Source organism: Meles meles, chromosome 11 (assembly GCF_922984935.1).
Source record: "Meles meles chromosome 11, mMelMel3.1 paternal haplotype, whole genome shotgun sequence".
Classification (NCBI taxonomy): domain Eukaryota; kingdom Metazoa; phylum Chordata; class Mammalia; order Carnivora; family Mustelidae; genus Meles; species Meles meles.
In genome coordinates, this window is record NC_060076.1 from 82252007 (window position 1) to 82268307 (window position 16301).

Consider the following 16301-nt stretch of genomic DNA (forward strand, 5'->3'; position numbering starts at 1 on the left):
GGCAGAGAGGCAGGCAGAGAGAGAGGAGGAAGCAGGCTCCCTGCCAAGCAGAGAGCCCGATGCGGGGCTCGATCCCAGGACCCTGGGATCATGACCTGAGAGAAAGGCAGAGGCTTTAACTCACTGAGCCACCCAGGCGCCCCGACCACAGCATTTTCTTAGCACCAGAAGGGTTGGTCTTACAATCCTTCTAGCCACTTCTGCATTTCCTTCTTTAGAACCCTCTAAATAAAAACAAAAGCAGAGGAAAACAAACAAACAAACATGCAATTTACTACAGCAAGTAAAAGCCAGGATCCGTTTAGCGAGTGTATTCCCTGCAATTCACTGGTATGCCCCTTCTTAAGAAAATGACAATCAAAAATAACTTCGCTCTACCACCGATGTTTGCCACCAAGCCACTCCACATGGTCCCACCACCCAAATCACACACGCGTCTCTACTCTGGCACACTAACCGTCCACCATACACCCACCCAACAATCAAGAAAAGAAGACCTTCCTAAGAAAGCAAGTCACACAGACACTAGCTTTACACCCTCAATGGGATCTGCCGGGAGTGAAACATACAAAGTCAGCCCACACACATTCACGTGGTCCCAAAGTATCTCCCCATCAAACACTTACTCATAGAAAGGGGAAACCAGTCATTTTAATGTACAGAAGACTGGCAGACGCTATGTGTGTCACCACCAAGGGACCAAAGTTAAAATCACGAGTAACGAACTGTCGGCATCACGCACTTCCTGATATGATGTGCTCAGAACCCAGCGCTCCTCTGGTGTTCTTGCTAAACCTGAATTAATCATGACATTAGATAATCTACAAAATACCTGGCCTATAAGCTTCAGAAAGACTGCTAGCTGTTGGAGTGCCTGGGTGGCTCAGTGGGTTAAGCATCTGACTTTTGATTTCGGCTCAGGTCACGATCTCAGGGTCCCAGGATAGAGCCGCGTGATGGGCCCATGCTCAGCCAGGAGTTTCCTTGAGATTTTCTCCCTCTCCCTCTGCCCTTCCCCCCACTTGCCTGTGTGCATGCTCTCTCTCTCTCTCTCTCTCTCAAATAATCTTTAAAAGTAAAAAAGTGTTAGGTGTCGAAAGGAAAAAAAAGGAAAGAAAAGGAAAAGAAGTATGACACGGTCTGCAAAGGGGACATGAGACAAATTGACAGCTAAATGTGTTCTTGGCCCAGAAAAGAGACAACCGGCAAAACTTGAATGAAATCTGTAGACTGGGTAATCATATTAAATCACGGTTAATATCCAGATTTTTACAGAATGCTAACTGTCTATACTTGTCCTTATAATAACGGAATGTTCTTGGTTTGAGTAAATACACAGTGAAATCCATGAAGTCATAGGGGCATCATGTGTGTAACTTGCTCCCAAATTTTCAGAAAAAAATAACTTATATACATAGATTTGTACACACACATATACGTGTGTGTGTGTGGGTGTGTGTATAGAGAGGAGAGAGAGAATATGATCAAATAAGTATGATAAAATGTAAAACACAAACATTAACATTTGGGGAGTGTGGGAAGCTTACATAGGGATTCCTCACAACACTTCCATGATTTCTCCAAGTAAAAAGCTTTTCAAGATTAAAAAATAATAATAATGGCCCAAGTGGGTCTGAGCTTTCCAAGGACGGAGCTGGAGAAGGAGGAGGAATATCCCATCTCCATCCCATCTGCTTCCCTATCCCCAACACCTGAGAAGCACCGGATTGTTGTTGGTTTCCTTGACAGCCACTTTGGAAGCCTGCGGTGAGCTCGCCCAGGGCACTGCCGTGTCTCCAGATCCCCAGAGCCTAGTACAGGGCCTGCCATATACTGATGGCTCAAGAAATGGTCAGTGAGTGAATGAGCCATAAGAAGTATCTGAGAGAAACCAGGGACAGCCCCCACCAGGGTGCTCCAGCCGCAAAGTCGGTAGATTATGGCGCTCTTGTATAAACAGCTGGGTGGGAATGAGGAGCAGAAGGCATCCGAATGAAGAGTAAGATATGTTCTCCCAAGGGGTATTCTTTTTATTGAGGAGGAATGGTAACTTTTTATTGAGGAGGAATGTGCCCTGGAGCTGTCCTGAAACGGCCCTACTCTCTGGACTGGGTGAAGGAGGGCATACATTTCAGGTGTGATGTGCACCAGTGCCCAAGGTCTCTGGGGGATCCCGCATAAGCTATCTCATGCACCGAGATGAATGGAAATGAAGACCAGGGAGAGCCGCCTGGGTGGCTCAGTCAGTTAAGTGTCTGACTCCTGGTTTCAGCTCAGGTCGAGATCTCATGGGTCATGGGATCGAGCCCCACATCAGGCTCCACACTCAGCGGGGAGGCTGCCTAAAGATTCTCTGCCTCTGCACCCCCACTAAAAATAAATAAAAATCTAAAAGAAGAAGAAGAAGAAAGGGAGGAGGAGGAGGAGGAGGAAATGAAGACCAAGATTCCCCAAGATGACATTAAAGACTGAAAGAGCTCCCTAGTCAGTAAATACTTCATTATGAACACAATGCCTCATTACATTCTGTTCTTACCTCCCAAACCGACTAGCACTTGGTTTCTCAAATTCACACCGACTACACACATGAGCTATGAAATTGGAATCATTTTAATTACCAAAGTTCAAGAAAGCTTTGAAAAAAGTTGTTTAGCAGATGAAAAACGTGACTTTGCTTCAAAAATTCAGCTAATTCAAGAACATCCCAACAGATTGCTTTTCCAGAGACATTCAAGTCTGAATAGAGATGAAGGCGGGCGGGGCGGGGGTGGGGGTACAATCCTCAGGCCACCGGAGTGTAAGTCTCAGGGGATGTTCCTATAACCCAAAACTGGGTTATAGAAAATTGGGACCTACAAGAAATGTGTTTTCTCGAATCACCGAGATCCAAGTTCACAATCATGAACACCATGTGATAATATTCCAGAAACAAATTAAACAAGGCAAATCGTGGCACATAAGAGAGGGCAGGACTCCAAACGGCAAACCTGATTTGCATATTAATGCAAAGAAGGACTTTTTGCTTTAATGAGGAATACAATTTTCGTGGAGTCTCTAGGTGAGATTGCTGTGCTCACTTGTAGGGACTTGTTCACCAATTTATTTGAAAATGAGTTGATATGGCAAATCCAAAACATAATGGGGGTGGGGGGAAAAACCCTTCCTAATGAATAAATAATCAGCAGTGAGCCCACAGAAGAACTGGGGCAGGCTGGTACAGCTGCCTTGTTCTCCATTTTACTTGCCACGACTGGGGGGCCAAGTAGCTCCCCCTCAGAGTCGGTGCCCTCCTCTAACTTTGCAAGGACAGGTGTGTAACTCGCCCTGAGTGTTAGCTGCCAGCTACTGGTTGACTTGTCCCTAACAACACCCTTCTGCTTCCTGTCTCCCAGTTCGAAGCTGCCCTGCCTCTCTAGAATGAAGTGGGAGAAGGTAGACGTATCACATCTCCTAGGTCCTCCCAAGGGGATGTTGTTTATATAACCCCAAAAGACACGGAGTAATGACAACGTGCAAGAAATTACCTGATGAGCCCTACCTCGAGATCAGGAGCCAGCTTCCATCCCTTCTGTGCTCAGTATCCCTCCCGTCCCCCACATGATCTAGTCCTCGGGCTGCCAAAGGCATGGCTCTACCAGCATCAGCTGAAATTGCAAGGATCCCTGGTGACCTGACACCTGACCCTTATAAGGGTTCTATTAGGGACTCCTCTATGGAGTTCGGCTAGAACCTCAGATCTACACGCACATCAGTACGATGCCGTGGTACTCTTATTATTTCAACACATCTGAATCAATTGGTATCTCCCCTCCCACACACTCCTCCCTTCTCCATGAGAACCCATACTCATGATACCCCTGGGCTATCATACCAGTGGGACGATAATGGCATTTTGGTGAAAATCAAGCCCTCATCTATCTTAGTCTGAAGCAGAAGCCAAGACACTGGATCCAAGGATAATAGGACGGCTCCCGAAATGTGAGTCTGCACGCTGGTCATCGGTTGCTGGTGTGCTATTACCAATGAAAAATGCAGAAGCTTTCGCCTCTTGGTCCCCCCCACCGCCAACTGGTTCTTCTTACCTTTGGTTCCATTGAAATGAAACTGTGGGTTCCTCTGCTCGAGAGAACTGACCTTTTAATCGTCCTGCTATGGTAGAAGTGGTAGTAATCCTTCAGGGCCCCGATCTGCAAAGACAGGAGGAGAAGCCCAGAAGGGAGTTAGTGGGAATTAAAGAACCTTCTGTGTTCCTGTGTTGCATGAAAATAAGAACACAAAACAAAACCTAAAAAAAAAAAAAAAAGTCCATCAATTATGCAGTTGCCTCTATGCTTAAATGTTACTTGAACCTTGGTGATCACTTTTCCAAAGAAGGACATGTGACATGAAATGGAGTGTCCTTGAGGCAGTGACTGCGGAACTCAAGATTATAATGGGGCAGCTTAGCTCTCCGTATCTCCCTTTTAATGTTTAATTTATATGCAGCATTTTAAGTAATTCTATATCCATTTATATCCAAATGTGGGAAAGAGAAAAAAAAAATCAACTAGCGATCCGGTTATAAAAACACACTGCATTCTGTTTGCTCCCAGAAATGTACGATGAAGGACCTCGTTAGATTATTTATATCATCAATTTGAAATAAGTCCTGAGCAGTTGGTCATTCACAAAGGAAACACCACTTAGTCTGTTTCCTGCCTTCAGTCGGCAGCATAACGACACCGCAGTTATGCATTTATGACAAACTAACCGTGGCAGCGGTATCTGGAACCAGACGAAGATCGCAGACCCTAGCTACCGGCTAAGCGACCCGGGTAAAGCCGGTGCAAGCCAGTCGGTCACAACCACTTCTTTCAATATATTCATCTTCTCACCTGCGCACCCCTCCCTTTTGTTGAAAACAGTTCAGTCTGCTTAGGACAGCTCTGAAAAGAAGTCACTGGCACTTTCAGAAAACAAACAAAATCCCAGATAATCAGGTTCCCTCAGCAGATTATCAGATGCGGGTCACATACATGGAAATGGAACAAGACAGCAAATGAAGACAGAAGAGGCTGGTTCTCGCTCTGGGGGACACTGCTCAGAAGTGGCTTCTTAGCTAAATCCTGTGTACTTACTATGCCTCCATTTCCATTCCTATAAAACCAGGTGTTGGGCTGGTTAACTTCTTTTTTTTTTTTTTTAAGATTTTATTTATTTGACAGACAGAGATCCCAAGTAGGCAGAGGCAGACAGAGAGAGAGGAAGGGAAGCAGGCACCCTGCTGAGCAGAGAGCCCGATGCAGGACTTGATCCCAGGACCCTGGGATCGAGACCTGAGCCAAAGGAAGAGGCTTTAACCCACTGAGCCACCCAGGCGCCCCTGGGGTGGTTAACTTCTAAGATCACTGCAGCCCTCAAATTCCATCAAATTCTACTCTTTGACAATGATACTTTTTTTTTCTTCTTTGCTTTGCCCAAATACATCAAATGGGCTATTTCTCCAGAACACCATGGCTCTAACCTAAAAGAATGACCATCAACAGGATGGTTTCCAATGGGGACAAATAAAAAGTTGGCTTTCTTAATTAAAAAAAAAAAAAGAAAAAAAAAACCTCATTGGCTCAGCTTCATTTTTCCAGATAAAAGGTTTATTTTTTTAATTCCCTTCTTTCCATTGATTCTCGAGCATCATTCTATCCCTCTGGTGAGGATGACTGACCCAGCTTCTGTGCCATTGAAGAGTCACCCCCTACCTGGGACTTTACGCACGAAATGAATGACTCGAATCATCATTGGATAGGACAGTCTGAAGTCACACGTTTTTAACTCAAGTGGAAACGGCCCAGATATACACAGAAAAGATCGAGAACTCGGAAACAGCAGCAAACACTGAGGAAGAAGACACAGATGTCCACGGGTAGCCTCAGTGTCCAAGAGGGTTTCAAGGAGGGATTTACAGCCCAATTTTATGATTCCAGAGGACTAAGGGTAGAATTCACAATGGGCTGTGTAATCCTTTATAAGAAAATCTTAAAATCCCAAGGAGCTTAGAGCTTTCATCTCATGTAGCTTTTGTCAAGAGCACTCCTTGGGTAAACAGTAGTTTTTGTGAAAGGAACATAAAATCTTTGGGGAAGAACTTTAACAGAACCTATCACCAGTGTGCAAATGGTCCATGAGTTTCAGACCACGCCCATGCAACTACAATGGAACACAGCAGGTACAGTGGACAGAGACTGGGTATCAGAGTCAGAGGAGGGATAAAAATGTGTATGGGTGAACGTGGTTATAAGGACTGAGCAGCATAACAGGTGCACTGCCTGGTCAAGGCCTTGCTGGGTACGTAGTTTCCGATTATCAGTTTCCCTTCTAAATTTAAATTTCACTCCTACCTCTTCTCACCTCTTGTCCTGCAATCCCTTCCCTCTATCCCTTGGTCAGAATTCCTCTTGGTGTGCCTTAGTATCACCTCTTGACCTCCCTCATCTTAACTGGCCAACGTCAACAAGTCTGATGATAACACTGTTGGCGAGGACGTAGGCACAAACGCAGCATACGTAGGACCCGGAAAGAGCACTCCTTGGCACAACCGTTTTGAAAGCCATTCGGTAATATCAGTAAAATTATAAACTGTACCCAACCTTTGACCCAGCTTTGCCACTTCTAATAATTTCTTATACAGATACAGTCACTTATGTATAAGAATGGATGTTGGAGAAATTCTGTAAAGCAAAATAATTCAAACAACTGGCTATAATCAGTAGCTGTTTGGTTCTATATGAGCGGAAAGAATTGATCTCAAAGGAAGGAAGGAAAGAAAAAAGGAAGGAAGAAAGGAAGGACGGATGGGGGGAGGGAGGGAGGAAGGAGAGAGAGAAATAGAGAGAGAAAAGGGAGTGAGGGAGAAAATATGACCCCGTTTTCGTAGGAGAACAAAGACAGAATCTGTACTACATGTATACTTATATGCACAGGATATTTCAAAAAGAATACGTGAACTACAGAGAGAGCTTTTCTTTTCATTGTTTATGTGTATGTCTTATTTCTTAAATTAAAAAACCAATTAAAAATGAAAGAAATAGCAACTAAATGAAATAGTGTGCACACACAGGGGGCAGCTACTCTTCCGGGGGCAAATCCACTTCCCAATGTCTGTGTGCCTGGTACAAGGGCCACCTTTCTCCAGGCCGTGAGATCCCTCTAGCAGGAAGCTCTACTTTACCGCCACCTTGCAGGGGTCCTGTTTCCTCCACAGACTCAGGGAATGGTGTTCCATGACTGAGTGATGGCTCACTGACTAAAGGCCTACCATGTGCCAGGCATCGCCCAGCTCTTCTGTGGGTGATTGTATTTAACTGAATACCCCAGGAACCCTAGAAGATAAAGATCGTTACCTCCACTTTGATCAAGGAGGTTGTGGGAGCTCGGGGAGTGCCCACACCTACACAGCTAGGGCGGTAAGGGGCAGGCTGGGGGGGTGGGGGTGGGATGTAAATCCCTGCTGAATGGCTAGCTAGCATATGAGCTTGGGCTGCACGTGTGTACCCTACAGGTGGGCTCCGTCCAGCATCCTTCCGGTGAGCTTCCCGGCACTGCAGAGCTAAAGGACTCCACTCTACGCAGCCAGGGTTCTGACGTGATTAAGGTTCTGCCAATCAAAGGCAGCCTACAGCATCCTGGGGTGGGCTCTTGGGGGCCCTTATGTGTTTAGCCGTTGTGCTGGCAGAGGTCTTAATGCTGGCTGCTTGCTTTCTGTGCATTTGTTTCGCAACATCCTGTTTTGTTGATAAATTGGTAAGGGATCACAGAAGAGCTATGGGGGCAACAGAGTAGCTTCCTCGTGCCTCAGTTTTTTGTTGGGGATGAAGCAGCAAGTCTTGGGGAGGGCTAGTCTGTGAGGTGGCATTGGGGGACACTTCTGAAAGCTTTGTCTTCTCGAATGATTCTACCAGCTATTTAATAGTCTATACTGAATGCCTTCCGATGGAAAATGACTAAGTGGATTCTGCAGAAGGCTCCCTACTCAATCTAAAATTGGAGAGATCAAAACTTACGGAAAAGTAGCTGCTCATTTACACAATCTCATACAACTTAGAGACCCTCCAAGTTATGTACCTCTTGAGTCATGAACGCTTGTGGGCACCAGTGAGGCCCAGGCCCCCGGGTGACTCACTGCGTTCTGACCACCTGTTAAATGAACACACTTGCTTCCAGTCCTCTCAGAGCCATACGCACCAACCTCCTCTTTCAAATCTGTTTTCTACACCACAGCCAGAAAAAGGCCAGAAAATGCAAATCTGGTCATACTCCTGTCTAAAATTTTTAGGGGCTTCCCTCTGTTCTGAAAAGGAACAGTAACAGTTAACATCGAATATTAATTAATATTATAGTTTCTAAAGTAAATCAGAATAATAATATCATATTAACATCAATGCTATGCCAAGAACTCTCCTACATGCTTTGCCTAAGTCTTTTTTTTCCTTTTTGCTGCAAGACAACAGCTTAAGGGTAGCACATGTTAGCTCCATCGTTCTACATCATTCAAACAAAATAATTTGTCACCTTGTGGAGTTATACACATTTTTAATCTAAATATATATATTTAAAAGCGTGTTTATGTCTCTTGTCTATTAATATGCATGTCCCTTATTGGTGAGAATTGTGTCTTTCATATTCTTTCAACAGCACTGAGCATGCTGAGGGCATTTAATAAACATTAGGAAGAAAAATGTCATAACATGTTGAGAGCTATTCAAAAGAAAGACAGTGTATGAAAACAAAGCAGTAATATTATCTATAACCTGACATTCCACCCAGCTCCTCCAGGGTAACGTAAAACAAAAGATGACTGTATTTGTATGTTACCTAATACCAACAAGGGCTAAAACAAGAAGCAATTTGTAACTAACATAGGGAAGTTTTATAAATAAATCAGAAGCCATTGGCATATATGAAGTACAAAATCAATAGGAGAATGGCCTAAACTGAACCTTTTCCTTAATTCCACAAAAGAAGGAGAATAATTCTTTCCCTCCTGACCCTCTTAAGCTCCTTTTCTCTGCAATCACACACAAAACACTCTTCCCTGCCAATCAGCACAACACGATTCTATGCAACAGTAAGCTGATAAATTTCATCTTTTGTTCCCAATTCTGTCAAGCGTTTGTGCCTTTTCTCCTTAGTGGCCGCCTCTCACCCTTGTACCCGGAGTTTTCCTATCACGACCCTTTCGCAAACCAAACTCTTTTTAGAAAAGTTTCTCTTTTTTTTTTTAATGAATTATTTTATACTGAAGTGTAAATGACTGGTTAAGACTCAATGTCTCCCTTCTTTCAGGAACAACTGTATTTGATAAGAAAATTAAAACTTAAGCCAAATAAATGAGACCATTGTGTTTCTAATTTCCAAAAACAATCACTGTCAGAAAACAATTATGGGAAGGTTTTTGCTTTGGTTTTTGTTTTTCTGCTAGCAAGAGGGAACCTTCCCTATGTACCTGAATTCTTACATCATAAGGGAGCTACTGAATTCTGAGCCAAGTTAGGAGCTAAAGACTTACGTTTTGCAATGGCTTTGACCCCAATGAGGAGCTGTGTGGCCTTTCTGAATACATTCACCACCAACCATCTCACCTATGCTTGTGACTAAAATCCCTTCTAGTCTAATGACTCCAGGCATATAGCTGGCAAATCTTTCACACATAGTTCTATAGAGTGACCAACCATGTCGGTTTTCCCAGGACTGAAGTGTTTCCAGAGACACAGAACTTTTCAACACTTAAACTGAGCAGTCCCCATCAAATACAGTCACCCTGATTATGAAGCAGCAAGGTCAAGGGCCCGTGGCCACCTCCATAAAACTTGTCTGCCTTGTTCTCCCTCCTACCCTCTCCAATTTATACATTTATCCAAATTCCGAACTCCCTTCTGAAAAGCTATTTCTCTCCACTCCAGAAATATTTTTAAATGGGCAAAATTTGAAAAGATATTTCACAAAAGGAGATATACAAACAGCCAATAAGCATGTAAAAAAGATGCTTAAGTGCAAATTAAAATCATAAAAGCACTGTACACACACCCGAATGGCTATAGGTTAAAGGACAGACAACGTCAAGCTCTGATGAGATGCTAGAGCACTGGTGCTCTCACACATTGCCAGCGGGAGTATAAAATGGTCCAACCTCTTTGGAAAATCGTTTGGTAATTTCTTATGAAACACACATCCTCCTCATGACCCAAACAATTCATTTCTACATATTTACCCCCCAAAAAGGAAACCCTGCTTTGAAACAAAACTCATACAAAAATGGTTACACCAGTTTTCTTAGTAACACTCCTGCCCTGGAAACAACGCAGATATCAATCAGTACATAGTTGGAAAAATATATTGTGGTATATCCATACAGTGGAACAAGCTGCAATAAAGAGGAACAAACTGTTGATAAACGTGACATGCCAATCAAAACATGATGCTGACGCAGAAGAACGCACATGGTGTAGTTCCACTGGGGTGAAATCCTAGGACAGGGGATCTATGATGACAGAAGACAGATGAGTGACCATCTGGGTGTGGAGTAGGGATCGACTGGGAAAACCTGGAGAAATCTGGAATGTTGGGAATATTCAGTATCTTTATTATAGTGGTAATTACTGGGTAACAAGTGCTTCTGTGAGCTGGAACCAGCTCATCATAGACTTACAAGACCCAATTTCTTATCTTCCCAACACCCTGTCCAATGACATCACATTGATGACTTGAAATCACCAATGACAGAAATATTAACCTATCAAAGAAATTGGCAAAGTTTACAAATTAGGGCTTCCTTCCCTCCTGACAAGTCACTTTTCAGTATTCATCAACACACCATGGAGAACAGACATTGTTCAACACTCATCCCGCCTTCTACGAAAATGGCCGCATTCGGAGGTATGTAAATTAACCATCAATAATGGTGATTTGGAAAGTTATAAATTCCCCTCTACTGTCATTCTGTAGACTGACAGCCTGGAAAACTCAAGAACCCAGGTACCTGGGGCTGGAATTTACCTTCCAGCTCGCACCTAGTCCCACCGCCTCAGGTGGGATGAGGAAGAACCAAGTCACTAAGGCCACTGTTCTTGCAGATGAACCTTTGCTGATGCCCAAAGTGGAAAAGTCGGAAACTTTAACTTGCTGAATTCCATTTGCACTTGTAGACATAGCACCAGGATAACTTGCTTCTCTTTGTTTTAAATATTGACTGTGACGCATCTTCTGTGCTTCCCCAAGAATATGAAAACCACTATAATAATTTACCTTCTGTGTTCCAGACTCTGTAACATTCAAAAAAGAACCAAAGAGAGGTTGGCCACGACTGCTTGCCTCAAAGTCACCAAGAACACTCCAACCTTAGGGTCTCTGTCCGTTTTTCCTCTGCCTGAAATACTCTTTAAAATATCTATGACTCACACCCTCTCTGCTTTCAGATCTTCGGTCAAATGTCTCCATCTCATGGAGGCTTCCATTGACCCTCCTCCAACTTAAAACTGCCATCATGCCCTCCTGCATACCACACACTCTTCCCTGATTTATTTCTCCCTGTAACACTTCTCACCATGAACATATTATATATTCTTTTTATTTATCCCATTTATTATTGGTCTTTCCCCATTAGAATGTTAGCTCCCTAAGGGCACGGATTTTTATTTGACTCACTGATGGATTAGTCTTAGCTCCTCTTAACAGAGCCAGGCTTACCCAACAAGGGTGCAGAAAGAGAGAATGGCCTCTGCCCTGGGGGCAATTAACACAATAGTGAGCATGTCTCTAAACCTTTGGGAAGGTTTCTTGCTCATTTCTTCATGACTCTTCCTGAGACATAACGTTAACAGATAATGTAACAGACGCTTTATGCTTACTAAATGTTGAATGAATAAAGTCACCACATGTAAACATGTCCAAAATTCAAGAATCGACCACCAAAGGGCACCTGGGTGGCTCAGTGGATTAAGCCTCTGCCTTCGGCTCAGGTCATGATCTCAGGGTCCTGGGATCGAGCCCCGCATTGGGCTCTCTGCTCCGCAGGGAGCCTGCTTCCTCCTCTCTCTCTCTCTGCCTGCCTCTCTGCCTACTTGTGATCTCTCTCTGTCAAATAAATAAATAAAATCTTAAAAAAAAAAAAAGAATCGACCACCAACAACCACTTACTCACCAAAACCTACTTTTTTTTTAAGGTTTTTATTATTTATTTGACAGACAGAGATCACAAATAGGCAGAGAGGCAGGCAGAGAGAGGGGGAAGCAGGCTCCCTGCCGAGCAGAGAGCCCGATGCGGGGCGCGATCCCAGGACCCTGAGATCATGACCTGAGCCGAAGGCAGAGGCTTAATCCACTGAGCCACCCAGGTGCCCCCAAAATCTACTTTTATGTTTCTTAGTTCCCTCCCTTGTCCCTTCATAGTCAATGACCTCTTGGAATCACTGAATGAAAGTGGTATTTATAACAAGGTTGTTGAATTCATTAAATAGTAAATGAGAAGGCAAGTCAAAGCAGATACGTGATGAACTGCTAATAATTACAGACCATAGACTAAGTACCAGCATTACTGTGCCGTGTCCTCGTCACACAAGGGCAGGAAGTTAAGTATCATGATGGCCATGTTACACGCAAGAAAGCAGAAGCTCACAAAGTTTAAGAGTTTGCCTTGGCCCACACAGCTTGCAAAGGAGGATCCCAGGTAACCCAACTCTAGAACGTATGTTCTTTTTTTTTTTTTTAAAGATTTTATTTATTTATTTGACAGAGAGAGAGAGAGAGACAGAGATCACAAGCAGGCAGAGAGGCAGGTAGAGAGAGGTGGGGGGAAGCAGGCTCCCTGCTGAGCAGAGAGCCCAATGTGGGGCTCGATCCCAGGACCCTGGGATCATGACCTGAGCTGAAGGCAAAGGCTTAACCCACTGAGCCACCCAGGCGCCCCTAGAACACATGTTCTTAACTACTCTAAGAGCTGTTTGAAATAAAAGGTTTCTAAGGATGAATTTAAAACCACAGCTAACCAGGTCGCCTGCGTGGCACAGTCAGTTAAGCATCTGATTCTTGGTTTCTGCTCGGTCATGATCCCAAGCCCTGAGTCGGCCTCCATGCTGAGCATGGAGTCTGCTTGGGAGTCTCTCTCCCTTTCCCTCTGTCCCTCCTGTTCGCACGTGTGTGCTCTCTCTACAATGAATGAAATCTTAAATAAATAAATAATACATAAAACCACAGCTACCCAGAGATCTCAATTACCCAGAAACCTAGTCTATGGCTATACCACCCTGAACGCACCCAATCTCGTCTGATCTCGGAAGCTAAGCAGGGTCAGGCCTGGTTAGTACTTGGATGGGAGACCCAGAGAACTGTATTCCTGTACATAGAGCGGATGTTTTCTAGAGATAGTTCTATTGACTTGGGAGCACATGCAGACGAGACTTACATTAGTGTCTCCATGTGAGAAAGTACCTTTAAGACATATCTTTGTAAGTTCAAAGGGAATTCCACGTTACACAAGTACTACTTGGCTCCACAGATCTTAGATACCGTTGCACTGGGCCATAAAATGTCACAAAATTACATGAAAACTATCTTTCCTACACTTGAGTTTCGATCAATCACTCAGAGCATACTTCTGATTTCTTCCTGAATTCCTTCCAGTTCGGGCTCAGCATTTGAGCTCTTTGGAGAGGTCTTCAGAGAATAGCGTCAGAATATATGAATCATAGGCAGAGCCCTATGACAATTTTTTCTTTAAATCAGGGTGCTCAAGGGAAGATGTATAATCTGTGTTCTGAGATTTGCGGGCATGTGATGGGTTGAATAGTGACACCCCCATCCCCCCATGCCCACCGATATGTTCACATCCCAATTCCCAGAATCTAGGACTACGTCACTGGATATGGCAAAAGGACTTTGCAGCTGTGATTGAGGATTTTGAGATGAGGAGATCATCCTGGATTATCTGGGTGGATCCAGTGTAATCACAGGGGTCCTTATAAGAGGAAGGCAGCAAAGTCTGAGAAGATGCCATCGTGGAAGCAGAGGTCAGACAGAGAGATGGAAGCACACAGCAGAGATGCGGGGTCAGGGGGAGAAATAAAGAGAGGAAAAGAGAGAGGGAGGGATTTGAGAAGGCTATGCTGCTGGTTCTGAAGGTGGAAGAAGGAGCCACAAACCAAGGAATGTGGTTGGCCTCTGGAGGCTGGAAAAGTCCAGGAAATGGGTCTTCTCTAGACTCTCCAGAAGGAACGCAGCTCTGAGGACACCTTCATTTTTCGGTTAGCACCTCCGGCCATCAGGACTGTAAGATAGTAAGTTTGTGTTGTTGTAAGCCACTAAGTGGGTGGTTATTTGTTATGGGAGCAACAGGGAACAACTAGAAGGTAGAACTAGCACCTCGGTAGACATCCGTGAGAAGTAAAGAAAATAAAGTTGGACTATTCATATTTGGGGCCAATTTATATTTCATTATTTTCGGGACCCTCTGGGTATTCAGTGACCAATTTCCAAATAACTGTACCAATATAATAACAGTGTTGAATATTGCCCCAGCACTCTGCGGAGTCCTATATTAGCATTATCAAGTTTAATGCTCAAAAGCAAAACAAAACAAAAAAACCCCGAAAACCAGGATATTTGCCCAACAAAAGAGAACTAGCAAATGACTTGTTTCTTCTAAACTATCATGTATTTAACACTACTAATAACCAAAGCTACCACTTACGGAAGCTTTCCTACATGATCTCCAATCTTTCCAACAAAGGAAGAAGTATTTTAATTTTAGGGAGAAGGAAATGGAGTCCAGACATGAAAAAAAGGTAAGTTATGTGCCCAAATGAAAAAGTAGCTGAGTCTGACTCCAAAAATCCAAGCCTTTTCTATAGCACGTTGACTTCTGCTTAAAATGTATTTCAAAGGGTTTTGATTTACCATATGCGATTCAATCGGCACACTCAAATATTCCCACCCCATCCCACCTCCTTGCCCTCAGTATTACAAGGCCTCATTATCTCATTCTACAGCTACCTGATCAGCAGAGTGTGGGAGAATCTGGGTCCCTGTCGTTCACCTTAAGAGGGAGTTATCAAAAACATTCTGTTCCAAATCCCAAGCAAGCAAGAAACAGATACAATTTCACCAAGGAAATGCAAGCGAGAGAAAACAGAGTAAGCACAACTTTTCCCAATTTCAAGTGAGAAATCTGCAGTCCGCCCCACTATTCACATGGGACATGAGACTTGCCTCAAAACAAATCACAGAATATCAGAATTGGAAACACAAAACAAAACAAAACAAAAAATAACCTTAGCAGGATTTTAACCTGACTCACTCCGTTGGATGCAGAATCCATTCGTCAGACTGGTGTGCTGCACTGCATTTCCTGGGTAGCCCATTTGTCAGAAACTTCTCCCAGATAATTGGCCTGACTCCACTTACTACTCCTGGTTCTAGCCTGTGGAGCCAACCCAGAAGGGTCAAACTCTCCAGTCCAAGCCAGACAGCCAACATATTCCTATTCCGTCTTCCCTGTTCTTGGCTGAACAGCCAAATTTTTCGGTTTTTTTTCCCCCTCATGTAAGAAGTCTTCCCAGGTCTTGCTTTTCCTAGACAAGACAGCCTGTATAATACCTCCCCAGAAAGCTTGGAGCCCAGAAGAGAACGCATGTTAATTCCAGGTATAGGGACCCCGGATGCAGTCCATGACCCCGTGACTTCTCTTGGTGATGTTCTTCCAATGGAAGAAGTAGCTTAAAATTGAACTGCTTGTAGCAGAATGAACTTGGCCAACAAACAAGTCCTCAGAAATCCTTTTTAATGTGATTCTCCTCCCGTCTCTATTTTTAATTTCTTAAGTGTCAGTGTCAAAGTGTCAATGTGAATATTAAATGTCATTTTCTACACTCTACTCTATACTTTCACAGCCTGCCTAGACAGTAAGTATTTACTGAGTGTGTACGAGATGCCGAGCACTGATCCAAAGATGCTGCCGACAGAGCAAACAAAACAAAGCCTCTGCTAAAATGCAGAACTTTTTTTTTTTTTTAGGATTTTATTTATGTATTTGACAGAGAGAGAGAGAGAGCACAAGCAGGGGGAGCAGCAGGCAGAGGCAGAGGGAGAAGCAGACTCCCTGCTGAGCAGGGAGCCCAACGTGGGGCTTGATCCCAGGACCCTGGGATCATGACCTAAGCTGAAGGCAGACTCTTAATGACTGAGCCACCCAGACACCTCTGCAAAGAACTTTCTGACTTGACTCTGACAACCTCACTGTGTCAACTGCAAGCCTGAAAGTTACGTCTTCTGTACTC

At 43.9% G+C, this 16301-nt stretch overlaps 1 protein-coding gene across 5 annotated transcripts in view; it reads right to left on the bottom strand.

Moving 5' to 3' along the window:
* Positions 1-16301, bottom strand: part of PCSK5 (proprotein convertase subtilisin/kexin type 5) — a 455881-nt gene that overhangs the window by 412550 nt on the left and 27030 nt on the right. For all 5 annotated transcript variants that reach the window (XR_006820794.1, XM_046022868.1, XM_046022867.1 and 2 more), the window contains exon 2: positions 4083-4187. Coding sequence is in view for 4 of the 5 variants with exons in the window: in XM_046022868.1 (XP_045878824.1) it covers positions 4083-4187 (105 nt within the window). In the remaining variant the exon portion in view is untranslated. The remainder of the gene's footprint in view (positions 1-4082; positions 4188-16301) is intronic.